This window comes from Crinia signifera, chromosome 1, assembly GCF_055691185.1.
Source record: "Crinia signifera chromosome 1, ASM5569118v1, whole genome shotgun sequence".
NCBI lineage: Eukaryota > Metazoa > Chordata > Amphibia > Anura > Myobatrachidae > Crinia > Crinia signifera.
In genome coordinates this window covers 315,917,693-315,937,678 of record NC_139217.1, presented here as the reverse complement: position 1 = coordinate 315,937,678, position 19,986 = coordinate 315,917,693, and the positions used below count along the sequence as shown (strand labels likewise).

Sequence of the window (19,986 nt, the reverse complement as noted above, 5' to 3'; positions counted from 1 at the left end):
AGTCTAAATGTAAATATAATTCCATCCTAATTCAACAAAGTTGGCCACTGTCAATATTAAGAGGACATGACTGTGACCTATAAGAGCATGTTAAATATATGTTGTTGTATGCTGGCCAAAACAATCCACAAATGACATTTTCTTGCATTGTATTTTCTTCAGCAAAATATAATGTCATTCCATGGACCTGTCACCCATTACCAAGTACTGGAGATTAGGCTTTTTCTATGATGGGGCAGTCACACAGTTGTTACTTTTACCATAGAGTACCTTTAGTTCTAATACTGCTGCACTTCTAGTTCTGGTACTGCTACACCCGTACCTCTGTCATTGTGCACCTCTAGTTCTGGAACTGCTGCACATCTAGAGCCTCTAGCTCTGGCACTGCTGCACCTCTAGCTCTGGCACTGCTGCACCCCTAGTCCTGGCACTGCTGCACCTCTGGCACTGCCGCACACCTAGCTCTGGCACTGCTGAACCCCTACCTCTGGCACTGCTGCACCTCTAGCTCAGGCACTGCTATACACTTAGATGTGGAACTGCTGCACTTCTACTTCTGGCACTGCTGCACCCCTAGCTCTAGCATTGTGCACCTCTAAGTCTGAAAGTGCTGTACCTCTGGAACCTCTAGCTCTGGCACTGCTGCACCCCTAGCTTTGGCACTATTGCACCTCTAGCTCTGGCACTGCTGCACCTCTAGCTCTGGCACTGCTGCCCCTCTAGATCTGGCACTGCAGCATCTGTACTTTACAGGGACGTGCAGGCAGGGGAGGCAGTGCCTCCCCTGTCATAATGATGTGAATAATAAAAAGAAGATATTTATATATCTTCTTTTATTATTTTCATCATTTCTACCTCTCCCCCTGCCTCCTACCATCTTACACTGCTGCAGGTGCCTCCCGCTGTTAACATTAAAACACCGGGCAGCGGGGGGCGGGTAGGGGAGGGCAGGGTGCAGCAATGGGCTGTAAAAGCCCATTGAAAATGAATGGGGAAGCGGCACTCATACTGGTGCCGCAATGATAGGGGCACCAGTATGAATGCACGCCCCCAGATGTGATTGGGTCAGCGGATCCAGTGATTGATCCGCTGTCCAATCACACACATGCAGGGCCCACCTGGATAGGATGCAGCAGCGCGACAGCGTGGAGTCCGGCGCCGCTGGGAGATAGCCGCTGTCTACGCCGAGGAGAGGTGAGTCCGCTGGGGGAGGGGGGCGCATGTACGCCCTGCTGCCTGTGCCCGGCCGCTGCATATACCATATAGCATGGTATGCGGGCGAGCGGGGGCGGGAGCGGGGGGGGGGTCCCGTGCCTGTGGTCCCGTGCGGGGAGGTCAGTGCCTCCCCAGGCAATGACCTCACCGCACGTCACTGGTACTTTATCTGTACTCAGATGCCTGGTCTGATTAAGGGGAATAGTATAGGTTCAAGCTTGCTCTGGTTCATGGTCCTCTCATTACCCCACTGATTATTGCCTCCAGTGTTATTTGGTTCCATAGACACTTGTCATTCTGAATAATGATTTCAAACTGCATAAATCATTCATCTTTCTTCCCCAGGATGGCAGTTCCCCATACAGCTCCAGATACGTTGGCTCTATGGTTGCAGATGTGCACAGGACTCTCATATATGGTGGTATTTTCATGTATCCAGCAAACGAAAAAAGCCCAAAAGGAAAGGTAACAGAGTTTTGCGCTAAAACTAAATGTTCTAAATATATGATTTGTTTTCTATCCTTAAAGATAACACAACTGATCAGCGCCTAGTGTTACCCATGTTTAATACATACAATATTAATTATTTTATGAATTGTCTGAACTTGTTTAGTTTTATGGCAGCAGCTTACGCTACATTTGATGGTACTCTATTAGCGTAGCCCAACGGCTGCCTTACTTGTGTAGTTTCACGGCGGCAGCCTAAGCTACGTTATCAGTGTAGCCCAATGGCTGCCTTACTTGTGTAGTTTCACGGCAGCAGCCTAAGTAATTACTGTACTGTTGCCAGGAACTGCATCTCTGTCCCCGGCATCCCTGGCAAGCCTACTCAGCGCCTCTCTCACACCGCCGGTGCCAGCATGATCCCCTCTCTTTGGCGGAGAGTGGATCATGCTGGCACCGGAGGAAAGGCACTCCATATGTTTGACACACAGGAGCGTCTCAGACGCTCCAGCAATGACACGCTCCTGCGTCTGAGTGGCTATTACGGCAGGGTACAGCAACCTTGCCTACAGGGTTAGGGGTTCTGTAACGCCTTTTGAAACCCCCACTATCTACGGCAGCCCGAAGCGTGGTGAGCGCAGCGAGCCCCACGAGGGGATGCGTTGCGCGTTCTCCCGACCTTTTCATACCCCCAATATCCACGTGGGCGTAGAGTTGATTTTATATAATGTGGCGAGCGCAGGGAGCCACCGAGCCCGAAGCGTGGCGAGTGCAGCGCCTCAGGTTTTTTGCAAGGTAATCCGTGTCCGCTCGCCACGCTTCGGGCCCAGTGGCTCGCCACACTATATAAAATCAACTCCATGCAGACGTGTTTAGTGGGGGTATGAAAATCTTCTGATCTTTCGTGCAGCATGTAAGATCAGAAGATTTAGCAATAGATCCACGGGAGCGCGCATCGGACCGATATCGGCCAATCTGCAAAAAAATCATTCTAGTGTGTGGGAACCTTAAGTCCAGAAAAGTAAACATACAGTTTAACAGATAACCATAAATACACTATAAAAAAAAATCAACTAGTTAAAAACAATTCAGTCCAAGCAAACATCCATAGGTAGTAGGTCAAAAAAGGATTTCCTTAGGATGAAAACAAAAAGAAAAAATGGCTGTTCACAATCTTGTCCTCCTGTCAACACGTTTCTGTTAGTAACCTTTAGCAAGACCTGGTCTAGAGTGTGAAGAGCCCTATATATAAATGAAATAACAGCCAATGGTCATCTACAGGAAATTACAGCGTTAATTGACAAGCTCTAAAATATACATACAATATTTAAAAACATCACATTCTTATATGTATGTTTAATTTTTCTTACATCATCATTTATCATACCCCATAGTAATCCAAATACTTATAGTCCACAATGATATTTGGCCATACGGTTTTTTGGGGGCATGGCAACCCTTCCTCATACACTGGCTGCCGTTTTCTCTAGATCTTTTCAATGTACGGTCTTAGGCCCTCATTCCGATCTGCTCGGTAAGCTGCAAAGCACATCCCCTTGCATATATTTTCAAAAAGAATATTTATGGACTTCCTATTTATGGACTTTTCCTTTTTTTGGCAAACTTTTTTGCAACATCCCCTTACATGTGTCCGCTGTTGGAGACATCAGCACTCCCAGCATTTTCATGGGGATGCCCATGAAATGCTATGCATTCCCGTGGGCAACATCTGACTCTGCCACCCCACGCCACCTGCCTGTATCGCTCTGTGCGAAAGGCTCGGCAACTATGCAAGTTACCTAAGCCATTCGCCCATGGACCCTGCACATGAGCATAAACCATTATGTGCATGCGCGCAAGAAAAACATCGGTCCCCTGTGCGAATGCAAATCAATTAGAATGAGCTCCTTAGGCTGTGATAGTTATCTGAATATTGTCTGTCCAGAGAATAGTATTACTGGTATGTCAGTCGCGGTGTTCTCTAGGACCGGAGGTGACCTCCAGGAAGTTGTCATCCATAAGTGCGGGTGTTTAGAGGAGGTCCTCACTATATAGTTACATAGTAGGTAAGGCTGAATAAAGACTTGCGTCCATCTAGTTCAACCTATGTTTATAACAGCTTATCCTTTGCTGCATAGTATATTTTAGAGACAGACTATGTTTCTTAATATGTAGTACTGCTTTGGTATTATGGCGATTCACTGGAATTAGATGATTCACCATCTTTATTCCTGTTTGTTAGAGATGTGGTTGACCTCAGGAGTGATAAAATGGTGGAATGTTTATTTTCGGGAAACCATTACAACTAATCTCCCATAGTAATGAATAGACTATTCTGTGTACTGGCAATGCATCCACGATCCCTGATTATGATAAGAGGTACGTTCCACCAAGGTGTGCCATCTAGAATAAACTTAAAAAGGGTTCATTACAATATATCCAGGTCATCAATACACAATTCTTATAAACGTATAAGTGTGATTTAAATATTATTATTATATTTTTATTTATAAGGCGCCACAAGTGTTTTGTAGCGCCTTACAAAGGAAGAGTACAGTGAGACAAAAGTTAACATTACAGTAAGTAAATAACAAAAATAGAGTACAGCAAATAAAAATATACTATTATATATGGCCTCATCCAGTGCTTCTGCGCATGTGCACTCCTCTCCTTCCCAGTTACTGGGTGCTCACCTTTCTCCCCTCCTCCCTGCTACTGGTACTCACCTATAACCATCTTCACCTATAGACACCTTCTAAACCAATTGTCACTGGGAGCTCATTAGCCACCCCCCCTACCCACCACTGCATGCTCTCCTCCCTACCATCCCACCCCCCACTCCTGACACTTGGTGCTCACCTTCTACTGATTTCACCCCTGCCACTGTATTATTGTTGCTAAGAATAAGTGTTTCTTTTATTTACAATATTTTTTTCTTCAATTTATTTGTGTCCTCTCCTTTTCATTGTAAAAAAGTTACAATGTATGTATGTATGTATGTATGTATGTATGTATGTATGCGTCACCTTATAATTAATCATGTGTTCTCTGATAGGATAAGGTCAGCACAGCTCCCTGTTAGGCACATGTCCACACTTTGTAGATTAATGTATATCAATTGTGTAAGAGGAAAAGTTGCTTTAGTGTTATGTCTTAACATGATTGTGAGTCAGTGAAGCCACTCGCTGATCAGCTTGTTGTAAAAATACACACCCTAAAGCAGCTGACAACAACTGATAAGTGTTCCACGGGAAAGGAGTTGTTACTTCTGTGTATTAGACGAAGCACATGATGCTCCCTTGTTTGTGGGCAGGCCAGTGTTAAAGGTTAGAACACTAAATTACAACAGTATACCAGTGCTGAAGGTTTGCAAATATAGACAAAGGTGACACTTACACTGACATTTCTGGGTACTTGTTTAGTTTCACGGTGGCACTTTCCAGTAGATCGAATAGAAATTGTATGCGATATCGCATGCATACGAGCGCAGCGAGCCCCGCTAGGGGACACGGATACCTTCACAGGTATGCGCGTCCCCTCGCGGGCTCCACAGGTATCCGCGTCCGCTCGCCACGCTTCGGGCTCGGTGGCTCGCTGCGCTCGCCACACTTTATATTCTCAACTCCACGCCGACATGGATAGTGGGGGTATGAAAAGGTCGTAGGACGCGTACCGCCGCCCCTCGCGGGCTCGCTGTGCTCGCCACGCTTCGGGTTGACGTTGATCGTGGGGTGGCGTTAACAATTGGAGGAGCTATTTCACACTTGAGGGTGGCTATTTGGCCTCTGTGGACCATTTAACATTGTTCCCTATGTAAAATCGGGTCAATTGGGCCATTTAACATTGTTCCCTATGTGAAATCGCGGTAATCGTGTCGGTCGCATCGTATGCCATGTGATGCGACCGACGCGATTTACATTTTAACATGCATTTCTATGTGAAATTGCGGGCATCAAATCGGTCGCATCGCATGCCATTATAATGGCATGAGATGTACATGCGATGCCCGTGATGGGCGCCGTTCTAGGTAAAGAGTACAAGCTATCAAGGATCTAACTTCTTCCCGGGAGGCACCTGTCATCAGGGCTACGGCGATGACGTGCAACAGTCAAATCGCCATGCGTGCACATAAAATCCAGCACCATATATACCCCTATTTTTTTTTTTTTTTATATATATATATATATATATACTTTATTAATTTTCTTTCATATAAATATAAAACATATCATATTTTTAAATAACAATTCCACAAGATATATTCACTCATATCTAACATATCTTGTTACCAGGTATCAATATATCACATACAGTTACATATATCCTACAATTTTTATCTATTATCCATAATTTATAATTTATCTATCTCAACCGTTAAAAAGGAAAAGAAGGAGAACAATTCTTCCTTTAAAATGGGGGTTTTCCCAGACCTTCCGTCTCCAAATTATACCATTCTGTTGATTTTATTGCTTGTCTTAGGGATTCTTTTGTTACCGGGTTAAGAGTTTTAATGTGTGGCTGCCAAATGGAGAAAAAATGTTTGACCTTCTTTTCCTTATTTAAAGACATTTCAAGCCAATCCATCTGGAACAAATATGAGATACGGGGTTCTAGTAAAGTTATATTTAGAGTATTATTTGACACCCACTGGGATAAGATTGTCTTCCTAGCTGCGGCAAATATTTTTGCCAGTAATATTTTTTGTCCCTGGGATAGGCTCTTTGCCCTTGGCTGGGTGTATATGTCCCATAAGGCCCATTCTGAGGTGAGTACTGTGTAGATCTCATATTTCTCACTTATGTGTCTACTGACTTTCTGCCAGAAGGTATTGACCTCTGAGCATTGCCACATGCAATGCATTATGTCTGCATCGGCCATCTTACATTTGAAGCATGTTGAGTCTGCTGTTATACCCATCTGCCACCTCCTTTTCGGTGTGTAATATGCCCGATGCAGCAATTTATATTGCATCTCTGCATATGTTGCGGATATTAAGATTTTATTCAATCGTACAAAGGCCTTTAAAATTATCTGCGGTGTTGTACCTGGGAGGTCTTTTGACCACTTTATGATCCCCATATTCCCTCCTTCTACAGATATCTGTTTCTTAACATGTCGGTATATCGATGAGGTTTTAACCATTCCATTGCCTGTGTTCTTTATCAGGCTATCTAAGTTTTTCCCAGCTTCTACTGCTGGTATTTTATCCATGGTGCTCTGTACATAGCTCCTCAATTGGAAGTATACAAACCTGGGTATCGATATATCAACATATTTTTCACATAACAGTTGGTGCGATAAAATAGCTGTACAGTTTTCATTCATGACATGGTACAACAATCTCATTCCTGCCTTATCATAACTTTTAATCAGTTTATTATCTTGGAGAGTTGGCGAGTCTGTTACCGTGTTATATAATAACGATTGAAACAGAGTTTTGTATGAAGACATTCCCTGTCTAGCGTGAGCAAGTCGCCACGCTTTACAGGTTGCCACTATCAGCGGGTTATTTGCAATTCCCGCTGGGTATTTTGACGGTTTCATATGTAACAGACTTGTCAACGGTATGTCTGGGCAAAATGCCTGTTCTATGGCTAGGTTCACATAGTATTTGGTTGCGTGTATCCAGTCTGTTGCATATCTAAGATTTGCTGCCAGCGTGTAGCTCTTTATACATGGTAAATTTATGCCACCCAGTGAGATTTGTTGGGGAAGCTTATACATTGAAATTCGGGGCTTTTTACCTTCCCAAATAAATCCACTAATCGCCTTGTTTAATATCTGTATATCTGAGTCTTTAGGTCAGTAGGGGCAGTGTCTGAATTACATACAGTAGGCGGGGGGAGATCATCTTTACCAGTTGGCACCTTCCAATATAAGACAGAGGCAACGCCTGCCATGATCGAAAATCTGCTAATATTTTTTTAGTTACAGGTGCATAATTTGCCTGATACAAGTCCGCTGGATTCACCGTTATGGCCAACCCTAGATATGTAATATGGTGATCTGCCCACAGAAATGGAAAGTCATATGTCCACCCCTTTTTTGCCTCTCTGTGCAATGCCAACGCCTTCGTTTTTAGCTTATTGATTATAAATCCCGATATGCCTTCGAATTCCCTCAGCAGCGTTTATACCCCTTTTAATCACAAAATCATCGGCCACGTCCAGCTCCCTAAAACTGGGGAGTGCCAAACCACCATAGTGGTAGCCTTCCACCAGTGTCATAGCGGAAGTGCCCAGCAAAACCAGTGGTGTGCGTTCCACCAGGCTGTTGCTGCGCTCCACCAGCACCCCCTGACACCTTTGCACAACTCTGTCCCCACTGCATCCCTCCATTTCCCTTGCACATCCCCCCACTGTACCTCTCCATCACCCCTGCACCTCTCCAACCCCTATCCACATTTCTACTCTCCCCCTGTACTTCTTAGTCACTCCTGTCCCTATTCTTCTCAGTCACTACTGTCAGCCTTGCATTTAAAAATATAAAAAATGCTCAACAAAACGCTAACCTGCCACCCATAGGAGTCGGCATCCCACTTTGCCGAATACTGTGCAGTCCGGCGGAGGTTAAAACAGAGGCTCAAAATAAAGGGGAAGGAGATAAAAATTGTGTGAAAATGCTCTGCATGATATGAATAGCAGAGATATTATGAGTGTGATATTTTAGCCCACCAACAAAAAAGCAAACAAACAAATTATTAGCACGCCCAACCATCACTTCAAAAGACGTCGGGTGCATGTATCTGTAAGGTGTGAAAAAACTAACACCCAAAAATTAACATTTGAATACCCCCCTCCCCCCTCCGAAATATATATGCAATCTGTGACATAAAAAAAAGGGCGAGGGATAAGGTGCACTCACCACAGATTCTATTCTCCCTCTATGGGGGTCATGGACCTCCACGAGGAACAATAGCCCATGTCAGTCGGGATTCCGATGTCGGCACCCAGATGCTAGCAGAGTTGTGTGGGACCTCCACTCGGGATGCATCTGTAGATTGTGTCTTATACCTTAAACAAAGCTACTTTCTAATATTTTGCCATAGTAAATACTCATATGTCAAGTATTCACTGATGTTGGGTCACTCAGGCAGTATAACTTGTCTGGCATTCTATAATATTTATCCTCATGGGGATGTTTTCTATTGTGTAAAACTATGGCTACAAAATTTCTTGTGTGCCAATACCCTATAATATCATCGTTATTAGCAAATATTTGAATCCAGGAAGCCATATTGGAGGTCTAAATCTGCTCACACATATGAAATAACTCTCATAAGTAATAAAGTAGTAGCGCTAATATAACTTCATATATATATATATATATATATATATAATAATAAAAAATTCTAAGACAGTCACATGTTGTTTGATAGGTTAAAATGTAAAAATGTAATAAAAACTTACATAAAAATAACGTAAAAATTATTCGCATTAAAATTAAATAAATCTGAGACTAAAGCATATACCTAGCTCTACTTCTGTCTTTTATATATTTTTATGATATATCTATTATATATATTTGTTGTATTAATGCTACTATCTACTTTGTTACCAATTTGTTTGTATCCAATAAACTCACTATACCTTTTCATGTTAGCTGCCTGGTTAAACAGAATTTGGAAACTTACCTGGTACCTACTTTTTTCTTTGATAAGGATTGTGCTTAGAAACGCTAATAATTAAAGTAACTTAATCTGCAGATAAGCTATTTCTGTATACAATAATGCATGACAGCATTCCAAGCTGCTTGCTGACTCTCACACTGACCTCTGCACCTAGTTCCACAGAGAGATTCTACAGTGTTGTGCGATAATGTCAGGTTACAGCTGTAAAAAAAAAGTTGTTTTTCTTCATCTTGCTCCTGTTTGAGAGTCCTCGCCTTGACTTTACAGCCTTATCACAGAAAGGTTCCTGTTTACTTAACTCTAGCTTGGCTGTTCCACCTGGGAATTGAATAGGTTTGTACACAACTATTGCTCCGGCATGCCCTTTTCCGGTAATTTGTTCTACCCAAAATTCCTACAGAATAAACAGTGTTTGTGATTCTAAATCAATAAAACAAAGCTTCAACCAATAGTAGTAGTTCTGGTTTCATTCTGGTAATTTCCCAACTGAAAATCACAAGCAAATTGTTTTGTTTTTTTATTATTATTTTAAATTGGGCACAGCATTTGTTTCTTCCAGTTGAAATGGCTTCTCCGAATCAGGATTTTATGGTATTGTTGAACATCTAGAAGTCACTGTGTATACAGTATGTATGTATACAAAATTCAGATTCAGAGCAGGCTGTCATGTATCTCTGCCCAGTAGCGCACGCAGGGGGGTTTCTGAGTAACCAGAACCCCCCCCCAGGAATCTAGTCTGAAAACTCTTTCCATGGGTACAAGAATTTTAAAAATCAGCCTTGGGAAACCGGAGATATCCGACTTCAAAGCAGAGGGTCCCATCCAAGCCTGTTAATTGCTCTCCCCAGTTAGATATTTCAGTTTCTGTCTAACTTAGAGTTTTTATGATGGTATATTCCAAAAGCTGGGACTCTCCCCCTTTGATGAACACTAGTAGCTTGTCTCTACTGTGCCCAGAACCAGAGATATCAGCCTTCCAGCAGCTGGTTACTGCTCCAGCTTCACACATCTGGTATGTAGTTTTATATTCTCATTGGCAGATTGCTCTGCCTCCTGAACTCAGATCCCCTAGTCCCCAATACCATTTGGTAGGTGGGATTCTCTAGTTTTTAATTCCATTATCTAGTTCCAGGAACTGGAGATATCTGCAGTCAAGCAAGCTCTCCTCCCACCAGAAAATTATGAATAATAAGCCCACTCCACTATACACCCCTCCTCTGCATATTAAACATCCTCTACCACCCTGGAAGTTATGTATCAGGACCCCTTCATTCAGCCCAATGCCCCATTCTCCCACCTCATCTCCCACCATCTGTGCAGTAAAGGGGTAATTAGTAGAAATGACTGAGCCCTACATGCTGAGCGGTTGATATAATCGCCCCTACCACCTGCGGGACATCAAAGCTTCCGCTCATAGCACCCCCCCCCCCCACCCCTACCGCTGGAGGATAGGTAGGGGCCCCAATACTATGCCCAGGGCTCTGTTCCTGAACTTCCATGCCAGTTTCATTGTGGGAGGGCTGCAGCACAGTCCAAAATTCAGATAGGGGAGCCACACCAACTGCCACCCCATGAACCACATTCCGGTAGTCACAGGCAGGTGTAGCTCCTCTATTTGAATTTTGGACAGTGGTGCAGTCCCTCCTCTGCAACTGCCTCCGGTAAGGAAATCCAGGAGCAGAGCATTTTGTCCCTCCTGGAATGGGTCATGTTGTGAGGTATGCAGAAGTATAGAGGATATGGTCGTGTACTATGGTGGAAAGAGTTGAGATGTGCAAAGCTTTCCTCTGTAGAAAATTCACCAGCTTGTCATTATATTCGAACAGGTGGACAGACTCACCATACCTCAGTGACCATACCATTTGTATATTATACCAGTAATTAATAAATTAATATTTTATATATATATATATATATGGATCCAATCCCCACAGGGACAATAACGGCACTCGAGGAGACGACCAGCTTAACAAACAGGTGTATTTAGGAGGACGTTTCGGGGTATGAGCCCCTTCCTCAGCTCCAAACCTACAGCAATATACAATACAAAAGTGCAAACATTTATACTTACAACAATCACCGCCTGACGCCCGGGACTCGCCATCCGCCTCCACTGTCAGAATCGGAAGTTGTCAGCGCCAGCTTCCGTCCGCTGACACGCACCCAGTTGCTAAGCAACAATGAGCGTGCGTCTCGCGGCACAGGAAGCCTCCCACCTCACAACACCAACTCCCCAGATAGAGCCGATGCGCTCACCCCCGGCGCCAGTGACATATAATAACTACAGATAGCATGAGTAATTGGCACCATATGAAGTATGGCAGTCCAGTGCCGCTACCCACCGCAACATATACCATGACTACAGGTTAACCTGCCTGCCATGATACACAATGTTAGTGGATCGCCAGCACGACACACCACACCAATGGGCACTTTAATACTCATGAGAAAGATATATATATATATATACATACATAAATAAGAATATCAATATAAAAAAGAAAAAACACGCATAAAGCAGAAGTTATAGAAAACATATGCCTGATGTAAATTGGAAACCAGCAATGTAACATAGCAATTACATCAAACTATTCCAATTTAGTTTGTCATTCAGTCCATTGGGGCGCATAGTTTTTAATTTAAAGATCCATTTAGACTCCAGGACCAACAATTTCTTGGCCCTATCGCCGCCTCTCATAGACTCCTTAACATGGTCTATGGCAAAATATTTAAGCATAGAAATGGTATGACCCTTTTCTTTAAAGTGGCGTGGCACCGGCCTGTCAATCTGCCTTCCTGACATAGAAAGACAGATATCAGATCGGTGCATTGCCATGCGGTCACGGAAAGGCCGGGTGGTCTGGCCAATGTAGTATAGTCCACAAGGACAAGCAATTACATATACCACGTATGCAGTTTTACAAGACCACTCAGACCACACGGACATTTCTCCGTGCAAAAGCAGGAATATGGGCGGGCAGCTGACATCCGGCGATGTCATATGTCCGCCCCCTACACGTGCGTCACGGCCGCATTACCATACGTACGCCCAGCGTTTGCATGGGAACGCCCATGAAACGCGGGGCGTATGCATATGGTAATGAGCCCAAATAGCCCTCCACGCCCCTCTCCACCCCCTGTTCGGAGTGTTCACATTTCATGCGGGATTTGGCCGTACGCCCCGCTCGCACATGCGCAGAGAAGCCTCTGCACATGCGCAGACACAAAACATCGGCGGGCCGAACGCACGCGGATATATCCGCACCGACCAGAATAAGGGCCATGCAGACTGATCAATGCTTCAAGATGGAAACCAACCTCCAAAAGCCCAAAAAAAATGTTAGCCAAAAAATGGATGACTCAAGTCTCACCGGACCATTAGAAAATGGACGTGACAATGCGTCCTCAATATAAAAAAAAACAGGGTAAAACCCCAGACAATATCAGCGCAAGCTCTAATCACATCCAGCAGCAGTTAATAACATTAATAAAGCCCCAAAAAATTACAACATGTAGAAAAGATGAACTAACAAAGCTTAAAACTACAGAAAGACTCTAGACAAATGAGTACACATATACATATATATAAGTTTACCAGTGAAAAATGGTAATAGCACAACAAAATATTATGAACCCACTGGCCTAATCTATCATATACTCGAGAATGCCAAAGGCATACGTTTATGAATTTAATAACAATGGCTTCAGGTTTTTGTTAAGGATTGTTGCTGAGATAATCAGGGCTTACTGCTGAGTATTGGATTTGTACAATGACACATTGTTATTAAATTCATAAATGTATGCCTTCGGCTTTCTATATAATGTTATAACAAAGAAAGAGAGCGCACTGTGTTGATCAATTGTAAATTTTTACTGAACAATTAGAAATACATTTAATATAATATAAAAAATAATATAAATGAATAAACAGACAATAATTTAAAATATATGCATGAAGCACTATAAATTCATTAATAAAAACCTTCCGACTGTGATCTGCCAGATTTGTTAATTTATGCCTTGAGTTGAAACAGTTCCCATGGAATCAATACAGTTCCTTTTAATAAATTGAGCTGGAATGTTGCTGATAGCTATCAGTGGTGAGTGCTCCTTAATTATATAAAAAAAGGGGAGAATTCAGTGGCGGAACTCCCGGAGGCAATGGAGTCATCTGCCGCCGGGCGTCAGCCTTACAGGGGGCACTGGCTCCATTGCCTCCGATAGTCCAGACCTGCATTATAATAACTGCCTGGCGGTACTGTCTCCCCCTCCTCTCTGTCACCTGGCTGCTGGCTGCGCCTGTCGCTGTACTCACTACTCGGAGCCAGCAGCAGGAGTCGGGCGGGAGAAGTCGCAGGCAGCCAGTGCCGGACGGGTAAGAGGGAGCAGTGAGCACGCCCCCCTGCCAGCCCATCCCCGTCTCCCAAAGGGCTGCTGCGACGCAGCGACCGACTGTGTCAGTGCAGTGAGTGCAATAAAAGCGGGGTCCGGTCTCCGAGCTGCCAGTCCCCTCCCGGCAGACAGCACTGCAGTCACAGCGTCTGACTGCTAGTTACTGATGACAGCGCGTGTCCTCGTGGGTGTCACACAGCGCTGCTGCGGCACAGGCAGGGGACAGCCAGCATGTAAGCTGCTGCCTGGCCTGGATATGGGAAGGTTCCTGGACCCCATCCTCCGGCAGCAGTGAAACAGTGGGAAGGCGCCACTACGTGTGAGTGACCACCTTGTTAAAAGTTCATTATAGGGGTGACGGGTTGGTTGTTGGGGACCTTCACGTGGCTCTAAATATATATATATATATAGATATATATCTATATATATATATATATATATATCTATATATATCGTCCAAGCCTGCTGGCACTCACAAAAAAAGTATAGAAATATAGAGATTATATATATATATATATATATATATATATATATATATACTTTTTTGTGAGTGCCAGCAGGCTTGGACACTATAGGTTATAATATATATGTACATACACACACACATACACATATATACATATACACACACACACACATACATGTATATGCATTGTAGCAGCTACACCTATTTATGTGAGTGCCAGGCCGACCACTATCTATCATCTATCTTGTATCTGTATACACGAGATACATAGATATGAATGCCCATTCAGATTCCCTTGCTAACTTGCGAGGAGATGCATACAAGAACACATCCCCTCACATGCAGCCGTCCAGCGCGTAAATCATTCAATATTCGGTGACCATCAAATGATTTCCGCATGCGCAAACCCCCTACCTGCGAAAACGGGGCCAAAATCAGCTTCTTTAAATCATGCATGGAGGGGGGGGGGGGGGGGGGGGGGGGGGCACCAACATGTTTCTTGCCTCCGGGCACTTGGTATGAACTTACGCCACTGGGAGAATTATATTACCAGGTATCTCCTGCAGGTAGGTGAGATGGTAGGATAGGATCCCAATGGACTCCCGCTACTACCGGTGTTGCTCCGATGGTGAGGGAGCCGGTACCAGGAGCAGGTGCCTTAGGTGGGACTCAGCGAGTCTGCTAACAACCGACACGGCCCCGATGGAAAGGGAGCCAGCGACGGGAGCTGACAAGGCTGGAGACTGAGTCAGCGTCCGGACGGTCAGATGTGGAAGACGTCTCTGCGCACCTGTGCAGGGAATACAGCCGACGCGGCCCCGATGTGCAGGGAGCCAGCGCCGGGAGCTGACAAGGTAGGAGAGGAAGTAACGTCCGGACAGTCAGATGTAATGAGAGTCTGGATGCACCTGTGCAGGGGACACCGGAGGAAAAAACCTTTTGCTTGTTAGTGGGAGCAGTCCAGCAGTTTTGAGTACAAATGGGTCAATTCAGGCAATCTGGAAAAGGATCACGATCAGAATTCCTAAATTCTGATCGTGATCCTTTTCCAGATTGCCTGAATTGACCCATTTGTACTCAAAACTGCTGGACTGCTCCCACTAACAAGCAAAAGGTTTTTTCCTCCGGTGTCCCCTGCACAGGTGCATCCAGACTCTCATTACATCTGACTGTCCGGACGTTACTTCCTCTCCTACCTTGTCAGCTCCCGGCGCTGGCTCCCTGCACATCGGGGCCGCGTCGGCTGTATTCCCTGCACAGGTGCGCAGAGACGTCTTCCACATCTGACCGTCCGGACGCTGACTCAGTCTCCAGCCTTGTCAGCTCCCGTCGCTGGCTCCCTTTCCATCGGGGCCGTGTCGGTTGTTAGCAGACTCGCTGAGTCCCACCTAAGGCACCTGCTCCCGGTACCGGCTCCCTCACCATCGGAGCAACACCGGTAGTAGCGGGAGTCCATTGGGATCCTATCCTACCATCTCACCTACCTGCAGGAGATACCTGGTAATATAATTCTCCCCTTTTTTTATATAATTAAGGAGCACTCCCCCACTGATAGCTATCAGCAACATTCCAGCTCAATTTATTAAAAGGAATTGTATTGATTCCATGGGAACTGTTTCAACTCAAGGCATAAATTAACAAATCTGGCAGATCACAGTCGGAAGGTTTTTATTAATGAATTTATAGTGCTTCATGCATATATTTTAAATTATTGTCTGTTTATTCATTTATATTATTTTTTATATTATATTAAATGTATTTCTAATTGTTCAGTAAAAATTTACAATTGATCAACACAGTGCGCTCTCTTTCTTTGTTATAATTTTTGTTCTCGCTAAAAGGGACTTAGTCCTTTTTTTACTGGGAGCAGCATTTATTTTAAGCTGTGTATCAATTATTATTTGAACATATATTATTAATTTTTTGCGCCTGATTTGCCCTGGGGGCAACCTTTTTCTTTATTCTATATAATGTAGCTGAATGAATAAATGATACGTGTGTATTTCAAGGGCGCCCACTAAGCTATTTGCTTAGTGGGCTATTCTGCGTAGTGAAATCGTGTCGCATGCCACGTTTTTGTGCCGTGCGATGTGATGCGATGCGATCTCACTAGTTAATTTATTCAATGCACCCTGACATCGCATCACATCACAGGCTTTTGACTGGATTTTACTTAATAATTAAGAAGAAATAATCAAATTAACAAATTACAATAATAACAATTAATCAAGAACAAAGAAAATAATAAAAGAGTAATTCTGCATCAGCCTTTGAAGAAGCGAAAGTGCATAAATAATAAGCTGAAAAGCATTTTTCGAGTCTTTCGCCAGATAAATTCCTGTAAGTAGGAGTCCAGATTCTGGCGTGCGGTGCCTCTTTGACACTTGTTGCGCCATTTACAGGATCCCCAAAGGCGCTCAATGTTCTGTGTGTGAACCCCCGTCTCTGGATCAACGATGTTAAACCTGTGGTTCACCCGAGCATGGTAGTACCCTGCCTGCTCCAGCTGCTCGGTATTATAGGCACGCCAGGCATCGGAGTACAGGGTCATCCCCGGTTCAATTAATTGATTGATTGCGGACATCAGGGTACTGGCGTCACGTCTTTGCACAGGTGTAACAAAGCACTCACTGGTGTCTCGTGAAATGCCTCTGAATAGCCACTGTTGAGGCAGCATCCGTCCCACGTGACTTTTCCTCTGTACAAAGAGGCTCTCGTCGACTTCCATGATTTTCACAGGCCGTCAATACGGCGTTGGGGCTGTGCCATTAGGTCCACAGTGCAGTCCTCCCGCATCAGGTTGTTGTATAGCACCGTTGTTTTATTTGATAACTTCAGTTGTCGCTCACAGAAACTGATACTTGTGAGTTCCTCCGCCCAGGGCCGGTGCAAGGCACCGGAGCGCCCCAGGCGAGTCGGGGTGGGGGCGGGGGGTACCTGTTGCGACATCTGGGGAGCGGGCAGGGGGGTCCATGCTGGCGTCTGACAGGAGCCTGCAGTGGTGTCCTTGGGGCGCGGGTACCTGCGGCGCTGTGTATAAAGCTGGCGGCAGCGGGCGGTCCCTGCAGTGAATAAGAAATAACTAGCGCTATGCGGCGGTGCGGGAAGCGCTTCTGTTTTGAAAACACTGGCCGCATGCTGATTAGCTGAATCTCAGCCAATCAGCGTGCGGCCAGTGTTTTCAAACACGGCAGCGCTTCCAGCGCCGCCGCATAGCCCAGCGGATAGCACTAGTTATTTCTTATTCACTGCAGGGACCCCCCCCCCGCCGCCAGCTTTATACACAGCACCGCAGGCTCCTGTCAGAAGCCGGCATGGACCGCCCTAACCACTCCCCAGACGGCGCAACAGGCACCCCCTTTGCGCGGGGGACGAGGGGCGAACTGCTGCCCTCCAGTGGCCCTAGACCTGCCTAGAGGTGGTGCCGGCCCTGCCTCCGACCCATGAATAAATGAACCGTATCAGCATCAGGAAAGGTAAATGGCAACCCGGGAACCAATGTGCCTCACGGATGCTCACCTTCTTCCAACTCGTTTTAATATGGCAGCGCAACAAGTTTGTGTCACTGGCAGCAAATGGTGTTGCTGGAAGAACAATACTGCCTCCTCCTCTGTCTGCGGCAAGGTGAACATTGGGCCTTATTCTGGTCGATGCGTAAATTTCCGAATTCTTTCGGATGGCGTTTTTTAGCCGTCTGCGCATGCGTGGGCAACGCTATGCGCATGTGCCATGCACGGTCTCCGTACTCGTTCTCACTAATACCGTACAGAAATGTGCACCGCATTCACTCGGGAAATATGGGCGTAATATGGGCGTCATTCGGAAGTACACAGGGGCGTAGTTTCAAAGTGGGCTAAACATGGGCGTACACGAGGGAGTGCACTAATTCTGGTAGGCGTGCATTCGGACAGAACACCGACTGCAAACGAACCAACAGCCAGGAAATATGCGGTCTTCATAAGCAAGTTTCACTTTGCGGACACCACTCAGTCATGCGCTAGGCATTCAAATCGCCGAATTAGTACGGCCTCACCTGAACCACTGTCAGCTGAACACAATACAATCCACTCCTCTACTCATTACTCATTAATTACACTCTTTTCATTGCTTCAATTGGAACCATTGCAGCCTAAATGGACCATTACTAAACACACAAATATATGCTGAAAGCACGGCTGCATTTTTTACATACATTTACACTGCAAGCAATGGACAGAACTTGGTATCACTAATATAAATATACATGTCACTTTTACATTCAGCAATAACAGCACACATTTGGGGATTATGCCTAATTGCATAAGTGTGTCATGTGACAGATTTATGAGTTCAGATAATAGTCGTGAGTTTTGCGGAAATACACTGCATCGGTGCGTACGGCCAGCTTCCAGTCCGTTCAGACGCTGTAAGACCGTGCAGAATATGTGTGTGTCCACCACACACGCAAGGTTTGGATGTCGTCCGTAAACACGCCCTCTTCTTAAAGAGTGAGTCCGTCCGAATGGGGAGGACCGGTGGGCGTTTCTTCGTACGATGTCCGCACAGCGTGGCGTGCGGTCCGCTCCGAAAGAATTCTGAAATTTACGCACCAACCAGAATAACCTCCATTGTGACAGGTTCTGCAGTCACTTCTCCTTCACCTCTGACTGAATCTGACAGGGAGCGAGAACACTACGCTATTTCTGACTGACTACGCTATCTACGCAGCACTATGCTGATTCTGACAGCGCCGCTATGCTAACTGCGATTTCACTACGCCTGCGTACGTATGTTAATTGTGCGCCCTGCAAATACACAAGTACCGAAAAAAATAAATAAATACATGCTGCCAGTATCCTTGGGTAGTCAACTCCTGGGAAAAAAATAAAAAAAAATATTATATATATTTATATATATATATATATAAATAATTGGATAATGTGAATAATGAAGAGTCCACATTACTGTATATGAGGCTTCTTGTTTTGTCCCTGCAGCTCCGCCTGTTGTACGAGTGTAATCCGATGGCTTTCATTATTGAGCAAGCAGGGGGATACGCAACCACTGGAACGCAGCCAGTACTGGATGTCAAGCCAGAATCTCTCCATCAGAGGGTGCCGTTAGTTCTTGGCTCTCCAGATGATGTACAAGAGTACTTGGATTGTGTAAAGAAACACCAGAAGAGCAAATAAATGCTTGTGTCTATCACTACGGTGTTTGACACTCATATGCACTTCATTTTGTGAACATGTGTTCTGGCCTCTTTCTCTTACATAAAAGGTCTGAACACGCCATCTTGTAGTAGTTGCATTATTTATAGGCATTGTAATAAAAAAATTTAACAAATGTTTAAATGTGACATTATATCTAAGAACAAAGTCCCCAATAGTATGTTCATCCACCCAGGAGAGAGCACAAAATAAATCCACTTAGTATATATACACGGAGGGAATGCGCATCGCATATCTCTTATGCAGAAATCTATATAAACCACATGGTCACATGTTCTGCGCTCTGTTAAGCGAGCATAGGGGCACTTTCTTCTTTTAGGAAGCACAATGTGCAAACACTTAAAAGGCACCTTCACCAATTACCGGATTTTAGACCCGACATTTTCTTATCAGCACGATCAAATAAATAAGAAATGATAGAGCGGCCAGATGTACTATTAATCTGCTGCACGGGAAGGCCCCCAAAAATCAGGAGCACAAGTGGATGGATTATAAGGTACCCAATAATGCGATTGTACCACTGTAGCACTGCCCTTTGCTATACAATATCTGTCTTTACTGCACTGTACATTGTGGGGTGGAGCCACAATGATGGGGTCTCGTGGCCATGCCTCCAACCAGCCCACCTG

The 19,986-nt window shown here is 44.8% G+C and overlaps 1 protein-coding gene across 2 annotated transcripts in view; it reads left to right on the top strand.

Annotated features, from left to right (window-relative positions):
• LOC146079904 (fructose-1,6-bisphosphatase isozyme 2) overlaps nt 1-19,418 on the top strand; it is a 49,880-nt gene extending 30,462 nt beyond the window's left edge. For both annotated transcript variants that reach the window (XM_083186615.1, XM_083186606.1), the window contains 2 exons: nt 1,561-1,680; nt 19,124-19,418. In XM_083186615.1, coding sequence (XP_083042741.1) covers nt 1,561-1,680; nt 19,124-19,318 — 315 coding nt within the window. In that variant the 3' untranslated portion in view covers nt 19,319-19,418. The remainder of the gene's footprint in view (nt 1-1,560; nt 1,681-19,123) is intronic.
• Nucleotides 19,419-19,986: the final 568 nt, after the last annotated feature.